The 18133-nt window shown below is 33.4% G+C and overlaps 1 protein-coding gene across 1 annotated transcript in view; it reads left to right on the forward strand.

The window, feature by feature from the left end:
* ATRNL1 (attractin like 1) overlaps positions 1-18133 on the forward strand; it is an 814868-nt gene that overhangs the window by 359746 nt on the left and 436989 nt on the right. Inside the window, exon 25 of the mRNA XM_021699729.1 lies at positions 12288-12349. Within this exon, the coding sequence (XP_021555404.1) occupies positions 12288-12349 (62 nt within the window). The remainder of the gene's footprint in view (positions 1-12287; positions 12350-18133) is intronic.

The raw sequence follows: 18133 nt of genomic DNA on the forward strand, positions 1-18133 counted from the left end.
AAACTTTTAAAAATTATTTTATTCTATAAAATATTTTAGATGAATTATATGACAAACAAGCAGTCCTTGTGGTGTGAAGACTGCATGTGGGTAAAGATTGTGATAATTGCTAAGTTAAAGGGCAAATTATGACTTCTCATTTTGAAAGCATTGTTACCGCCAAAATCCACTGGCTCGGTGACTTTTTTTTAATGTTTATGAAAGTGTTTGAGGAATGAAACATCTTTGTTTAGTATTTTTATTTTACTTTTTTGTTAAGTATTGTACAATTTTTTTCTTTTACTTCCTGTTTCTGAGTTATATGTATTGTAAAAGTTTAATTCTTTCAGCATCATAAATCTTATACTTACTAGTGGAATTCTAGAAATCAAGAAAATGAATATTTCTCCTTCAGATCATTTACCAGAGTAGGAAATTTTGAGTAGGTGACTGCTTATATACAATTATTCAGACTTTAATTTGGCCATTGAGAGCCTTTGCCTTTTTAATATATTATTTGATCAATTTATATATTTAAGAAGGCTGTTTCAATTTAATGTAAATCATTCTAGTGTTAAATTTTTTTTCATTGTCTTCAAAATTTTATACATCACCAACCACTTTGACATTCAAATATCCTTAAAAATTCTGTAACTTTGATATATATGGCAGCAGTGTTATATGATAAATACGTCAATAATCTATTAATTAAATATGAAAAAAACTTTTTTTTTGGAATGCTAGTAATCATGCTACTGAGTTGATTTGCATCAGTTCCTAAAGTGAGATTTTATTTTGGTAACACTTATTCTTTATGACTTTTAATGCCATGCAATTGAATCTTGATAATAAAAAAAGGGAAAAAATTACTACTATAACTGCAATGCTAATAACTTGAAAAACAAAAAGGGTGCATTGAGCTTAAGTACTTTGTATTCTCCTACAATAATACATCACCACTTAAATTAAATTAAATTAAATTGAATCTAAATTACCTGTTTCTAGTAAATGGGATTTGGTAATTTACTATTAAGTCAATCTGCAAACTGATGTCATAATTTAGATTTGATTTTTTTTTATGAGAATGATGCTAGGAATCATTCGTCAATTTGCAATTCTAATTTCCATAGTAGACTAGGTATATCCCCTCACTAATAATGGTTAACTTACACAGAACAAAACAGAAAAGAACAGAATCCTAATGCTGATGTCTGTAAATTTTTATCACAAGTGTATTAGCAGTTTTGAACACAGAAGATGAGTCATTTGAGCACAAAATAAGGTTGGAAAGCTACTGGATATGTAGATATTAAAGTAAAAGAGGAAGTTTTATCTTATGTGTGTAGTTTGAAAAGTGTTATTGTACAAATGTGCTGATATAGATTCCCTTGTGTAATTTCTTTCTCAGATTATCCCAAAGGATTTATTGTTGTTTTGTTATTGCTGTTTTCCAAATTTTTATAAGCTTGAGAAATTTATCATATATATTTTCAAATATGTTTTCCTTTCTATTTTTTTATTTTTATTTTTTAAAGATTTTATTTATTTATTTGACAGAGAGAGACATAGCGAGAGCAGGAACACAAGCAGGGGGAGTGGAGAGGGAGAAGCAGGCTTCCCACAGAGCAGGGAGCCTGATGTGGGACTCGATCCCAGGACCCTGGGATCATGACCTGAGCTGAAGGCAGACTCTTAACGACTGAGCCACCCAGGCGCCCTATGTTTTCCTTTTTAAAAAGATTTTATTTATTTCTTTGACAGAGAGAGACACAGCGAGAGAGGGAACACAAGCAGGGGGAGTGGGAGAGGGAGAAGCAGGCTTCCTACAGAGCAGGGAGCCTGATGTGGGGCTCGATCCCAGGACCCCGGGGATCATGACCTGAGCCAAAGGCAGACGCTTAACGACTGTGCCACCCAGGCTCCCCTGTTTTCCTTTTTTTAAAGCTTCAATTCTTTTGTCATTAAACCTAAGTTGGCATAAGTTCAAGAAGTGATATCGGAAATTGTTAATTTTATTCATTCCTTAACTAATGTATCAGTTATTCTAATCAGAAATTATAAATGTGAGGAATATATATAATCATACTTAAGAAACATTCTTATAGAGACAAATGGAAAAATTTATGATAGCTGCAAAATAAGATTGGTTGTGGTAGGTATGGATGTTCTAGAGTTCAAAGAAGGAAGATATATTAAGTTGACCAGAGCTCAATTCTACGACCCTGAGATAGTGACCTGAGCTGAAATCAAGAGTTAACTACTCAACTGACTGAGCCACTCCGGCACCCCTAGACACAATTAAATTTATTCATTTTAAGTGTACAGTTTTATGAATTCTGGCAGTCATACACAATCACATAATCTCCACTACAATCAAGATTAAAAGTTTCATCAACCAAAAAGTTTCTTTGCATACCATTGCTATTAATCATCTCTCACTGACCCCAGGCCCTAGTAGAAAACTGATCTTCTTTCTATCATTATAGATTTGCCTTTCTGTAATTTTTATATAATGGAATTATATAGTATGTATTTGCTTTAAAATATATATTTGAGATTACTCAAATTGATGTCTGTAAACATTTGATTCTTTTTTATTATTGAGTATATTCCATGGAATGGATATATAATAATTTGTTTATTCATTCACTAGTTGATGAATTATGTGGCTCTGTCTAGTTTGGGGCAATTTTTAATTAAACCACTCTAAATGTTCACATACAGGTTTTTTTTGTGGGTATACGTTCTCATGGTATCTATGTGTAGGACAACTAGGTCATACAGTAATTGATGTTTACTTTTGTAAGAAACTGCCACATTATTTACTGAAATGATTATACAATTTTGCATTTCCATTAGTAAAGTATTAGCATTCTAGTTGCACTCATCTTCAATGGTACTTGATATTGTCAATTTTGTTGTTTTGATTTTGGCTATTCTAAGATATGTGAATGGTAATTTGTTGTTTTTAATTTGATTTTTTCCCTAAAGACTAATGGTGTTAACCATCTTTTCGTGTGTTTAGTTTGCATTCATATATTTTCTTTGGAGAAGTGTCTGTTCTAATCTTTGCCCAGGATTTTATTGTTTTGAGAGTTCTTTATATATCCTGGATACAAGTCCTTTTAAGATGTGTGTTGCAGTATTTTCTCCCAGATTGTTTCTTGTTTTTTCGTTCTGTTAACACTCTTTCAAAGAACAGATGTTTTTAATTTTAATCAAGTCCAATTTATCAGCTTCTCTTTTTTAATGAACCATGTTTTTAATGTTGTATTTAAGAAATCCTGGCCTAAACCAGGTAACAAAGATTTTTTTCTCCTGAGATTTTATAATTTTTAAAATAATTTTATGTTTTACATTAAGGCCTATAAATCAGTTTGAATTTTTTTATATGTTTCAATGTATGAGCTGATAGTTACTCTTTGCATTTGGTTGTATAATAGTTTCATCACCATTTATTAAACAAGAGCATCCTTTCTTCATTGAATTGACTTCGAACCTTTGTCAAAAATCAGTTGGTTCTGTTTGTTTACATTGGTTTCTAGACTCTCTGTTATGCTCCATTCAGATATGTGTCTATCTTTTCATCAGTTCACATTGCCTTGGTTACAATAGCTTTTTTGTAAGTCTTGAATCAGATAGTGTGACTCAGTTTTGTTCTCTTTTCAAAAATCATTTGGCTATTCTGTTTTCTTTGCCTTTCCACATAAATACTAGAATCTCCTTTTTTAATTTCTACAAGAAATCCTTCTGGGATTTTGATTACAATTACATTGAATTTATAGGTCAGTCTGTGGAAAATTGTCATCATAATTCTATTAAGCCTTGTAATTCATGACTACAGTATATCTATTTATCTAGGTCTAATTTGATTTCTGTTGTTAGTATTTTATAGTATTCAGCATGTGTTTTGCACATATTTTATCAAACAATTAATTTCATAGTTTTTTGATACTATTATAAATTGTATTTTTTCACTTCTATTTTCAGTCATTTATTGTTAGTATATAGAAATACAATCGAATTTTGTAACTTTGTATTCTGCAACGTTACTAAATACATTTATTATTTATATTAGATTTGGGGATTAAAAATTATGCTGTCTGAAAATACAGTTTTATTTCTTCCTTTCCAATTCTTTCTAAATTTTTTTCTTGTTTTATTGCACTGGTGTAAGAGCTTCAGTGTGGTATTGAGAAGTTTTGAAAGCAGACATTCTTGCCTTGTTGCCAGTCTTAAAGGGAAAGCATTCCATTCTCCACCATTAATTATTATGTTAGCTAAAGGTTTTTCAAGTTCTTTTTTTTTTTTTAAAGATTTTATTTATTTATTTGACAGAGAGAGACACAGCGAGAGAGGGAACACAAGCAGGGGGAGTGGGAGAGGGAGAAGCAGGCTTCCCGCGGAGCAGGGAGCCGGATGCGGGGCTCGATCCCAGGACCCTGGGATCATGACCTGAGCCGAAGGCAGACGCTTAACCGACTGAGCCACCCAGGCGCCCCTCAAGAAGTTCTTTAGAGAAGTTTTCTTGTATATTATTTTACAGATAGTTTTTTTTTAATCAATAATTGATGTTGAATTCTTTCAGATACTTTTTCTGCATCTGTAGGATGATTTTCTGGTAATTTCACTTTTAGTCTTTAGGTTTGGTAAATTACATTGATTAATTTTGAATGTTGAACCAGTTTTGCATTTCTGGGATAAAACACATTTAGTATTGATTTATTATCCCTTTTATATATTGCTGGGTTCAATTTGCTAATATTTATCGAGATTTTATTCTGCTTTTATATTAACGAAAGATATGTGTGCCTAGATATTTTTTTTCTTATAATGCCTTTGTCTGGTTTTCTTATCAGGCTAGTGCTGATCTCACAAAATAAGTGTTAATAAAGGTGTTATTTCCTTTTCTGTGTTCTAAAAGAGGATGTGTAGATGTGATACTACTTTTACTTAAATATTTAGAATTCTCCAATGAAGTCATATGCCTAGAGTTGATTATTTTGTTGTTTTGGTTGTGTTGTTTCAAGGTTTTAAATGAGAAATCTAATGTGCTTGATAGTTATTTAGGTTACCTATTTTTTCTTAAGAGAGCTATATTATGTTGTGTATTGCAGTGAAGTTTTCCCTTTAATCAAGGATGTTGAATTCGTGGGCATTAGTTTATTTGAAAAATTATCTTATTATCCTTTTCATTTCTGTAGGTCTATAGTAATGTCCCCTCTTTCATTCCTGATATTGGTTATTTGTGACTTCTCTCTTTTTTACTTGATCTGACTAGAGACTTACTAACTTCGTTGATCTTTTAAAAGAATCAGCTTCTAGAAATGTATATTTCTAGATATATAAATATATATTTTTTCATATATAATATATAATAGTCCTCTATCTGATGAAAGCCATCTTAAAAACATGTACAAATATCAATATGAACTCATGGTTAGCTTAATATAGATACAAATGATTATATGCATAGAAACATTTATAGATATGTGTTTATGCACAGATTAGTAAACATACATATATTTCCTTGTTCTGTAAGCCCAGAAGGCCTAGAAACAATGACAACATAGTATGAACAAGCAAACCCACTGCCTAGGGTTTGGTTTCTAATATCATTCTCCAGTAAAGAAACTACTTGGAGGAAATGGTTGATTCAAGGACTAGGGTAGCAAATTCCCAAACTGATCCTAGAGTATTTTATAGTGCCAGAAAGTAAGGAAGTGTTAAAACAAAAATCAAAACACAATTATGGGAATATTTCAAAAGGACACAAGAACCAAATGAAGGAACTCCCAATGGCTACACCTGGAACAGTTTCAGCAACAAAGTAAGGTAATATTGGATCATTCTGCAAAGTATAAAATAGGTATACATGATACTGTACTGGTATAAATAAATAATTAAATAAATAAATGGGCAAATTTCACGTTTCCAAGTAGTTTATGTAGATAACATGTACCAAAGAAGATAGCCTATAATTTCCCACCTCTTAAATTTGTATGAGAAGAGCTTCCGAAGAATACAATATGGGAAAGTAGTAAAAAGAGTAATTTTACAGAGAGAAACCAAAACCTTGACAAACACTGTTTCAGCCAGGTCAACAAGGTTAACATCAACAGAAATAAGTCACATTGATAATCTATACCTTTGGTATGAAGTGATAAAAATTGCACTTAATCTCTGTGGTCTTCCTTTCAAAACCCCATAATTTCAGCCTAATCATAAGAAAAACACTTTACAAATGCTGCTTGATGTGCATTTTACCAAATACCTTACTATTACTCCTCAAAACTGTGAAAATAATATAAAACAAAGAAAGTTTGAGAAATTGTCATAGCCAAGAGGACCTACAGAGACATAATGGCTAAATGTTATTTGGTATCCTGGATGGAATCCTGGAATACAAAAAGGACATCTGAATACATTATGAACTTTGGTTAATCATGATGTATCTGTATTGGTCAGGAGAGTGTAGAATTGTGAAAAGGGGAATTACAGAAACGTTTTCAGTTTTAAAAAGAACATTTTGGGGACCCCTGGGTGGCTCAGTCAGTTAAGCGTCTGCCTTCAGCTTAAGTCATGATCCCAGTGTCCTGGGATCGAGTCCCGCATCGGGCTCCTTGCTCAGCGGGGAGCCTGCTTCTCCCTCTGCCTGCCACTCCCCCTGCTTGTGCTTGTTCTCTCTCGCTCTCTCTCTGACAAATAAATAAAAAAATCTTAAGAAAAAAAAAAAAAGAACATTTTGTCACCTAGGTGAGCAATGACCAGAGGGTTCTGAGATGAAGACAGGAAAACCAGTTAAGTTTTTGCAGTAAACCTGGAGGAAAGTTATGAGGAAAGTTAAGCAATTATTTGCTCTAAAAAGAATTAACCCATTAAATTTTTTAAAGAATATTCAAGAATTTATAATCAGAAATTTGTGAAATATTTATGCAGAATTGGCTGATATATTCATTCCACATGTTTTTTACCCAGAAATAGGTTTTATTCTTTTAAAAATCATTCATTTTCCATTTAGCTCTATATTTTAAAATATTTATTTATCAGGAATGATACATGTTACTACATTATTAAGCATCATGTTAATTATCTATAGGAAGTTTATGCTTATCTGGAATAGATTATCATGGTTGATTTTATCCAGTCATAACTAACTTAAGCCCCAGTTTGCTTTTATTTATTTAAAAAATTGGATAAATAAATCCCCAAGATCTTGAATTGCTTGCCTGAAACATTTCTTGTCTCTGACATATCAATAACTGACTAATGTCCATTATGTAAGTATGCTTTTATGTCATCATTTTGAAAGACTATGATCTAAACAGTGGTTTGAAGAACTTCTCCTTTACTTTCAGTTTGTTAGATGAACTTGATAATTTCAGCACATCCCTTTATATTTTCATTTTGTTTATCTCATATTATATCAGAGTTTATTTATGGCAGGCTGACATTTTGCACAAACACACCAATTTGTCCTTCAAATTAACATTTTTTTCTCTCTTACAAATTCTGACATTTTGTGGTAAATAGCAAGCTATTAATCTACTTCCCTATCCAAAGGCATTTAATGCAGCTTTCTTCATCAAATCATAAACTCAAAATGTTGATCATTGGATTATTAATTATTATTAATTAACAAAAAATATAGATCTTAAATTCAGGTTTTAGATTTTAGATACGTTTTCAATATGAATTTGCATGTAAGATCAAATGGTCAAAATATATTATCACTGTTGCCATGGTTTCAGCTAACTTAATCTTTTAGCATGTCACTTAATTGTTTGGATTTTTAAAAACATGCAGGAAATTAGGATATTATGAAATTTTACCATTTTACCATAATTGGCCTCTTGATTTTGATTAATTTTCTTTGAATAATTATTGGATAACTTGAATAACGTCATTATAGAAAAGGGAATTTCAGTGGTGCGTTTATGCTGGCTAAAATTTAAAACTAACTTTAAATGCACCTTGAGTAAACTTCTCATACTTTTCATGGGAAAGACCACAGAACTAAAATGGAATATATTGATTATCTGTAAAGGGCCATGTTCTAGCAATGACATCAGCAATAGAAATCTTTCCAATTAGACCATTATGGATTTTAGGGTTAGAAATGTTCTATATCCTCAGGAGATATACTCTCAGGGACACTACAAAGTTATGGTGTTGTTATTGTTATTGATTTGACTCACTGTTTTCTACATAAAATTGGCTAAATGATCATTTTTTTTAAAGCAGTCTCATTTGTTTTTTTTTCAGTGGCTTAGAAAATAATATTTCAGGTAATGCCACCTATTTTAGAGGAGAAGATTGCAGCCGATGCAATTCACCTACTGAAAGAAATTTCTAGAAGCCAATAAGGTTAAAAAGGTTCATTGTTGAAATTAAGAAGCTGAGGTAAAAATACATATTAAGAAATCATTTCTGATATCCTGACTTCAAAATATTGTAGCTAAAATTGTAAATGTAGGTCTTATAAAATTTTTCTTTGACTAAAAATAAACAAAAACATTTTTTATACAAGGAACACACTTTCTATAACTTCTGAACTCCATAATAAATATAAATTTTATAAGGAAAAATAATATATTATGATCTGTAATTAGCAGATAATTATGGTCTATATGATTACTGATTTATGAAAGAAATTCAAATAAATAAAAAATTTGAAAATGTTTTTCAGAATAACATCTATACCTACTTCCTCTCATGGCTTTTAAGGATATATAAAGTCCTAAGAATACTCTCATGCTAAATTTTACTATTCACTATATTCATTTATTCAACAAACTTTTATTAAATGCTTACTATGTACTAAATGCTGTTCTAGGTATTGGAACAGTGCTCTGAACAATTTGAACAAGGCTACTGTTCTCATGAAGCTTACATTTTAGTGGACAAAGACATTTTAACTAATGATCAACCAATAAAATAAGGTAGTTTCAGATTGAAGTATAAAAAAAATATCACATAAGAGTATAGAATAAGGGAGATAGCACCTTACTTTAGAGAGTGTTTTAGAAAAGTGTGTAATTGAAGGTGAGATCTGGATAACAAGGAGTCAGCCAGCCATGTGAAGACCAATGCTCAGCGTCACTGAAAATGGTTCTCCCTCTGTGTATTCTTATTCCTTTCCCCGTGGGCTTTCCAGTTTCGTTGGTAAGGGCCTGGAGCTGCTGGATTCTATTCTAAATAGAGAAAAAGTGAGGACAGCCAGATACCTTAACCCTAATGCTATGTTTCGTATTTTTCTGCTACCCCTACCTTTCCTCCTGTCTCTTCTCAGCACTTCTGCACTTTTAGACACCAAGGAGTGATTTCTTGTCTTACATATGTTAATATAGAAAATATAATACTTTTTTTTTTTTAAGATTTTATTTATTTATTTGAGAGAGAGAATGAGATAGAGCATGAGAGGGGGGAGGGTCAGAGGGAGAAACAGACTCCCTGCCGAGCAGGGAGCCCAATGCGGGACTCGATCCCAGGACTCCAGGATCACGACCTGAGCCGAAGGCAGTTGCTTAACCAACTGAGCCACCCAGGCGCCCCAAAAATATAATACTTTTTAAAATTATAGTTGACACACAATGTTACCAAAAAATAGGATAATGTTTTTTCCCCCATTAGCAATTACCAAGTTCTAACACACTGTATAATTTATTATTATGACTTTTTGTCTGCCATCACCACCACCATTAGGAATTTTGATGTTACTTTTCCCTAATACACCTAAGAACTTGATACGGTATTCAAAATGTAGTAGATATGAAATGAAATATTTGATGGATGAATATGTTGGCACTTTATATAAGGGAATTTGCTTGAATTAGTGTCTCCTGGGCCTTGTTCACCAATGATACTGAATCATCCTTGGATCTGCCTTCCATTTCTAGAATCATTCCAATCTGATTATTAAGCCCGTGGCTGAGAATGAACTGTCTGGCGTTTTCCAGGGCTGTCTCCTGTGGACTTCTTCCAGATGACTATCCACTCAGATGGATAAACATTTTGAAAGATTTTCACAACACTTTGTAGTGCTGACTTTCCTTTTGAACAAACAAAATGGAATGCTTTTCAACTTGAAGCTCAAGCATCCAGATGATATGCTGAGTACGGAGATTGCTTATGCCAAGTCTGCATTTAATCTTGAGCACATTTATACTAACGGATAGTTACTTTAGGGCGTTACTTCTATTTTTAAGGCAGTTTGTATTTCAGATAGAGTTTCTGACAGACCTCCCCCATCAATTTTTATCCCATCGTTACGCTCCTCATTGTGAAAGGTAGTAGAGTATTCTCTGTAACAAAATTTGGTCAAGGTCTGCAAACAGTACTTCATGTTCAAGCATCACATTGCAACTTAATTTGTGAAGAACTGCAGCTATCAGTGTGACAAATTAGAAAATGTGTTAATTTAGAAAGTCTAGGTGTCTCATCACCCCGTGGTGGTGGACTCCTAGACTATCCTCTACATACAATCTACAGTCAAAATATCATTCATATCTCTAATGAAAACTTTTTTTTCTTTTATAGTAATAGGTATAGTTAGATAATATTCTTGAAGTTTTAAAATGTTTTAATGCTTTCGTTCATGGTTATAACTTGCAGACCTTTCTTTTAACTACCACTTTATTTATTCAGATATTCTTTGGGAAAAAGTAGAAAATTGTAGATATTTTCATGTGTCAGTGTTTGCTTACTTGTCTCAAAACATGATTTTTTTCCAAGGTACTTAGTTATCTGGACCCAGAAAGGGCAAGATCTGTTTCTAACATACTCTCATGGATAGTCACTTGGGGAGAAAATTCATTTGTGTTTTTTCCATTTAAAAAGATATTTTTCCTTAAATCTTTTAAGACATTTTCACCTATAACCAATCTCCTACAGCAATTATCTTTCCTCAGTCTCTGTATAAGTGCTTTGTAATTCTTCAAATGGTTAGAAGCTTTTTGGAAATTAATGTCACTATATTTAAGCTATCATGTATATGCCAAAAATTTAACCATCTTCTTACCTGACTATAATTCTTTATTTTATGTAAGAAATACTGATATTTTTTATCTAGAATGTCATTTAAATTCCTTAGTGTTATTTCTTTGCACTGAAAGCTGGATTATTGTAAGGCTCATCTCTTTTGTTTTCCTTTACTCATGGATTTTATCTTCCTTTACATTTTGTCCAGTGTCTAAAATTTTTTTTGTCATATACTTTGTATAGTTTTCTAGCTGTTTAAGGGAGGGGATATTTCTCATCCCTGTTAGTCTACTTGTACTGGAATTGGAAATTCAATTCCATGTTTTTGGATCATTTTTATAAAAGATTATTAAAGGAAAAAGAGATTTCAATACCTTAATGGTTTAACTTCAGCTGTCTGGGAAAATTCACTTATGTTGACCATCTCCTCTATACATGATGGAAAAGTATAATAATATTCATTGTATTATACTTATTATATGCCAGGTATTATGGCAGGAATTTTTATTAATTCAGTTGATCTTTCCTCTAGCATTATGAAGTGTAGGTACTTTTATTATTACTTTTCACATATGGGACAACTGAGACACAGATAAGTTAAATAGTTTTCCAAAATATTTACACCTCTTAAATGAAAAGGTGATTTCAAAATCAGAAATTCTCTATTCAGATACTACATTATTGACTAATTTACTACATAGCACTTCCTGAAGAACTGTGTACAGTATAATCTCTCTGTTAGCAGAAATGTAGAACAACTTTAGCTTATGGGCTAGTTTCATCTCTCAAAATTCATTTCTTATTAACATGAAATTGTAAAATGAGATGACTTATTTTTTGAGTAGAGTATAACAAAAAAAATTGTATGCATGCATGCAGCTTCTTTAGACAAAGATATGTGGGAAAAAACAAATCCTCTGTTTAATAGAGTAGAATTTTTTTTTTGGCTAACAAGCAATTATTAGTTGTATTAATAGAAAATGTGATCATTATTAAATGAAGAAACTCATTTACATGTTTTAGTTAGGCACATTTAATGTCATAGGATTGTACATGAAACTTCACATACATTCTTGAAGTAATTTTGTAATAGTCTTTTAAAACCATTTAATGTAATAGCCTATATAAAAGTCATCATTGTTGGTTGTTGACTTTATTGGGTGTTTTAGAGGATGTTTTGATTTCAGCACATATTATTTATAATATAGTGATCCAAATCTTTTGATGATATAAAAATATTGTATTTACAAATGCCATGAAACATCACCACAAATATTGGAAAAGAACATATATTAAGTTTCAAACTTTCCTTTATTTTAATTTTTCAGATTGCATTCTCACAACACAATACAATCATGGATCTTGTGCAGTTTTTTGTCACCTTCTTCAGGTAATTTGCTTTTACTGACTTTGAATTTATTAAACCTATATTCTGATAATGTTCTATCAACCTGTTAGGTAATTTATCAGATCTCTAACCTTAAAATATCAATGATGTGTCTTGAATTGTTTTATATGCTTAAATATATACCACAGAGCAGAGGAAACATACTTGAAATGTACTTGTCAAGATTATTTTGGTATTGTACTATTTAATTGCTAATGGAGTCAGTGGAAAGAAGATGATAACTTTGTGTTCCTGTTACATGAGTAATTAAGGCCTGCTTTAGTTAATGAAATTAGCAGTATATTCACTATATGGATTAGGTATATCTTCTAGAGTTAAATCAGTTCAATTATTTTTTAGGAAATTATCACATTTAGCACAATGTACTAAAAATCTGTAGGGAATGTATTTATTGTCCTCAGGGAGCTTCTAATCTGGAAATACTAAATATGACTTTGAATAGAACATCATTCCCTAGAACATTAGTTATCTGAGGTATTAACAGTAAGTTAATAAAAAAGTTTCCATAATTAAACAAGTTAGGAAAATAGGGATCTTTTAGTTTGCTTATAACTGATATTACTTCTACTACTGATGTTACAGAGAGGTTTTTTTTTCCCCCTTAGAGTTTTAATGTGCTAATTTGTGATGAATCTTTCTAAAAGAGAGGGTAGAGTTTGTAACATTTCTCAAAACATGAAAACTCTTTTCAGGGAACATCTATTATTATTTCCATGGGATGTAAATAAAGAAACACTGGATTGGGAGAAGAAGTGAGTCAGTGATAGGATATCTGTGTTATGGCGTCTTAGATCACCTGGGTAGGAAGGGATGTTATTTTTGTTAATATGATTATTGTATGTACAGGTTGTCCTGGTCCACTGGGTGCCTTCATGCAAATTAGACAAATGTGTATCCTCCTTTTGGCAGATATAGCCCTATATCATGGCACACAGCTTTACAGTATCAATTTTGACCTCCACTCACCAAGTTGGCTGGGTTACTTTATACTAAGTGAAGAAATCTGTACAGCCCAATCCTTGACATAGATGATATGCCAAGCACTTTCTTAAATGTTATCTTGTCCAGACACCCATACAATACTTGAATTCCTATTACCTTCCCCACAGGGGTCAGCACACATTTTCTGTAAAGGGCCATATAGGAACTATTTCAGGATTTGTGGGCTATACCATCTCTGTTGCATGGACACAAACCAGCTGCCATAACGGTAGAGCAGAAAGAGCCAATAAGGAAACATATGGGTGTGGTTCTGTTCCAATAAACCTTTATTACAAAAACAGCTGGTGGGCTGAGTCCTGCCTGTGGACATAATTTGCCCAACCCCTCATCTAGCTTATGCCCGAATGCCTTTAATGACGAAATCGCGCCATCTCCTGAGATAGCATTTTCTATCTTCAGATAACTAATTGTTCTTTGTAATTGAGATGAAATCTGTCTCCCCATAACACCACTTCTCATTCATCCATATGGTCCAACCCAGAGCAAGTCTCATCTCTCATCTCTATTTATAGCCCTTCAGTTTTCTAAATTCTTTTTTCCAATTTACATATTCCCTGTCTCTTTATCCTCTTCTGTTGTTGAAACCTTTGTCATGTTGGTCACTTTGCTCTGAAAACAGTCATGTTTGTCTATGTCCCTTTAAAAGTTGTGATTTCCAGAATTTAATGCTACAAACAATTTATCACTAACATGTGTGCATACTTTAAATTTGTTCCTTAAAAATGAAATGAGGAAACATCTTAAATATATTTAATGTTTTATGACTTTGTATTTCTGAGTATAAAGAGATTTTAGGGCTACATATTAGGTTCCAGTATGTTTTTGGAACGTATTAGAAGTTACAATCTAACAAGAATTATTAAAGCATCAAAATAACACTGTTTTTCTTGATGCAGAAGGTGTGGATGGAAATATACTGAAAAGTTCAACTCTGCATAAAAATTCACAAAGTTGAATATATATGTAAATTATTAAATGTTTAGGGTTTTATTTTAAGCTTTTGAATTTGTGTGCATATTAAAGTTCAGTAGCTTTTTTTATTAAGTAAAAGAAAGCTAGTGTTAATGTGTCCCATGTCTTAGAGATGATCCTATTTATTATGTTGTCATCATGGACAAAGTGAAATAAAATATTCTACCTGTTGTGTGAGATAAAATATATTTGATGTGTTTTTTTGTCATTTAAATTTCTTTCAGTAGTGAAATGTAAATTAGTTTAAAAATTATCTCATTGTTAGAAAAAACATGGTTAGAATATTTTAAAAGTTGTTTTTTTTTTTTAATAAAGCCACTGCTAAATTTTCAAAGAGAGTTTTAGACAGGTCAGCATTTATGGACATCCTTCAATCAAGCCCCTATTACTGCTATTGCTGTTTCTAACTGAGACACTGATGTAGCAGAGGTGAATGTGTCAGCTTTTCAGTTTAGCCATGATTCCATGGAGGCTGATTCACAAACTCTGGAAGTTTTTACTTCTATATTGGGCATAGTTCTGGGGTAAACATGATTGGGCAAGTATAAGGAAGATCACTTATAGGCATAGCCTGGCTCTGATCTTAGCTTTCTATATATCATAAGTAGCTCATAGTAGGTGAAAATTTCAGTCCTTTCATTTATAGAATTAAAGGATTTTGTTGTTGTGAGAGTCTGTAGTATAACATAGTAAATGATTAGAAAATTGGAAGGGAATTATTTTAAAAATAAATGTTTTTGTCTGGTATGTAAAATGGAAAAGTAAGTCTGTGTGAATCTGAAAAGTTAAGCCTGGTAAATTAAATGGAGATATAGTAGGGACCACTGTCCTTGCACCTTATAGAATTTTAGTGGTGGTATGTATTTTCACTATCCCACTGGGATGACAGTGCTTTTAATTTACCATCTTAACCCGATGGAGGGTAGTTTTAGAGGTTGTCACTTGGTCTTTCCCACTGTGAAAAATCTTACCCCACAGGCCAGGGACACAATGTAGAGGTTACTCTAACCACTTGTACATAAATTCTAATTATATACTTAAGAACTGGGGAAATTATCACTGCTTGGATCTATAGACACAGTTGGTCCACAGTGAGGCAGAATTTAGCAAAAATTTGTTACATGACTCCTGAAGACACCCAAATCTAACAAGGGGCCATTATGACATTTTAGTCCTTGAGTATCTGTATCATCTCTCATCCAGTGTCTAATATTAATTGAAATATCTACTTATCCTCTTGTATATATAACCATGGATATGCCTGTATGTGTGTGTGTGTGTATGTATATATATATATATAGCCCCAAATATACACAAATATGGACAGGGATCATACAAAGGTCCCCTTGAAGATCATTTTACATACTTTTCAAGATGTTTCAAGATGTCCTTTCTTCTGTGGATCCAGCCACCTGTTCAGTCAATGGGGTTCTGGATCTGTAAATTAGCTCATCTGGGAACTGGACAGAGGGTTATGATTTTTCTATTGGGACAAAAATTCTCAGTGTGTTGTTTCCACATTCTTACTTAAAATAAAACTAAATGTTAAATAGTACCATTGTTGACTGCCCACCTATTTGACCCCTGAGGATGCCATGCATGATTAATCATCTCCACAGCTCTTTGTGGGCAAATACCCTTGTCAGCTCCAACAATCTTATTGTTCATTATGGTAATTGTGGGCCCTGGATTTTGTCAGTTAAGCCCTTACACCTGGCATCTTTTACTTAGGGGTCCCTTACTTAATGTCTTCCCCTATAACTGCCTCTCCTCTTGTCAGCTCTGGTCTGCAGAAGAATGCCACCACTGAACCTCTTAGTGAAGCTGATGCCCCTCTCATCAGCATATTCCTTCTCTAGTGGCCTTGGTGAATGATGTGTCCCATGGGACATAATCTACTGGTATAGTTCTTTTGGCCTTACAAAGTATACCCATTCTAGCACATTCCCTTTGTCGGCTTTTTTTTTAAAAAAAAATTTTATTGTTATGTTAATCACCATACATTACATCATTAGTTTTTGATGTAGTGTTCCATGATTCATTGTTTGTGTATAACACCCCATGCTCCATGCAGAACATGCCCTCTTTAATACCCATCACCAGGCTAACCCATCCTCCCACCCCCCTTCCCTCTAGAACCCTCAGTTTGTTTTTCAGAGTCCATCGTCTCTCATGGTTCGTCTCCCCCTCTGATTTCCCCCCTTCATTTTTCCCCTGCTGCTATCTTCTTTTTTTTTTTTTTCCTTAACATATATTGCATTATTTGTTTCAGAGGTACAGATCTGTGATTCAACAGTCTTGCACAATTCACAGCGCTCACCATAGCACATACCCTCCCCAGTGTCTATCACCCAGCCACCCCATCCCTCCCACCCCACCCGCCACTCCAGCAACCCTCAGTTTGTTTCTTGAGATTAAGAATTCCTCATATCAATGAGGTCATATGATACATGTCTTTCTCTGATTGACTTATTTCGCTCAGCATAATACCTTCCAGTTCCATCCACGTCGTTGCAAATGGCAAGATCTCATTCCTTTTGATGGCTGCATACTATTCCATTGTATATATATACCACATCTTCTTTATCCATTCATCTGTCGATGGACATCTTGGCTCTTTCCACACTTTGGCTATTGTGGACATTGCTGCTATAAACATTGGGGTGCACGTACCCCTTCAGATCCCTACATTTGTATCTTTGGGGTAAATACCCAGTAGTGTAATTGCTGGATTGTAGGGTAGCTCTATTTTCAACTTTTTGAGGAACCTGCATACTGTTTTCCAGAGTGGCTGCACCAACTTGCATTCCCACCAACAGTGTAGGAGGGTTCCCCTTTCTCCGCATCCCCGCCAACATCTGTCGTTTCCTGACTTGTTAATTTTAGCCATTCTGACTGGTGTGAGGTGGTATCTCATTGAGGTTTTGATTTGGATTTCCCTGATGCCAAACGATGTTGAGCACTTTTTCATGTGTCTGTTGGCCATTTGGATGTCTTCTTTGGAAAAATGTCTGTTCCTGTCTTCTGCCCATTTCTTGATTGGATTCTTTGTTCTTTGGGTGTTGAGTTTGATAAGTTCTTTATAGATTTTGGACCATTTGCCAATATCTTCTCCCATTCTGTCGGTTGTCTTTTGGTTTTGTTGACTGTTTCTTTTGCTTTGCAAAAGCTTTTTATCTTGATGAAGTCCCAATAGTTCATTTTTGCCCTTGCTTCCCTTGCCTTTGGCGATGTGTCTAGGAAGAAGTTGCCGTGGCTGAGGTCGAAGAGGTAGCTGCCTGTGTTCTCCTTAAGATTTTGATGGACTCCTGTGTCACATTTAGGTCTTTCAACCATTTTGAGTCTATTTTTGTGTGTGGTGTAAGGAAATGGTCCAGTTTCATTCTTCTACATGTGGCTGTCCAATTTTCCCAACACCATTTGTTGAAGAGACTGTCTTTTTTCCATTGGACATTCTTTCCTGCTTTGTCGAAGATTAGTTGACCATAGAGTTGAGGGTCCATTTCTGGGCTCTCTATTCGGTTCCATTGATCTATGTGTCTGTTTTTGTGCCAGTACCATACTGTCTTGATGATGACAGCTTTGTAATAGAGCTGGAAGTCCGGAATTGTGATGCCACCAGCTTAGCTTCTCTTTTTCAACATTCCTCTGGCTATTCGGGGTCTTTTCTGGTTCCATACAAATTTAGGATTATTTGTTCTATTTCTTTGAAAAAAAGTAAATGGTATTTTGATGGGGATTGCATTGAATGTGTAGATTGCTCTAGGTAGCATTGACATCTTCACAATATTT

Source organism: Neomonachus schauinslandi, chromosome 6 (genome assembly GCF_002201575.2).
Source record: "Neomonachus schauinslandi chromosome 6, ASM220157v2, whole genome shotgun sequence".
Classification (NCBI taxonomy): Eukaryota; Metazoa; Chordata; class Mammalia; order Carnivora; family Phocidae; genus Neomonachus; species Neomonachus schauinslandi.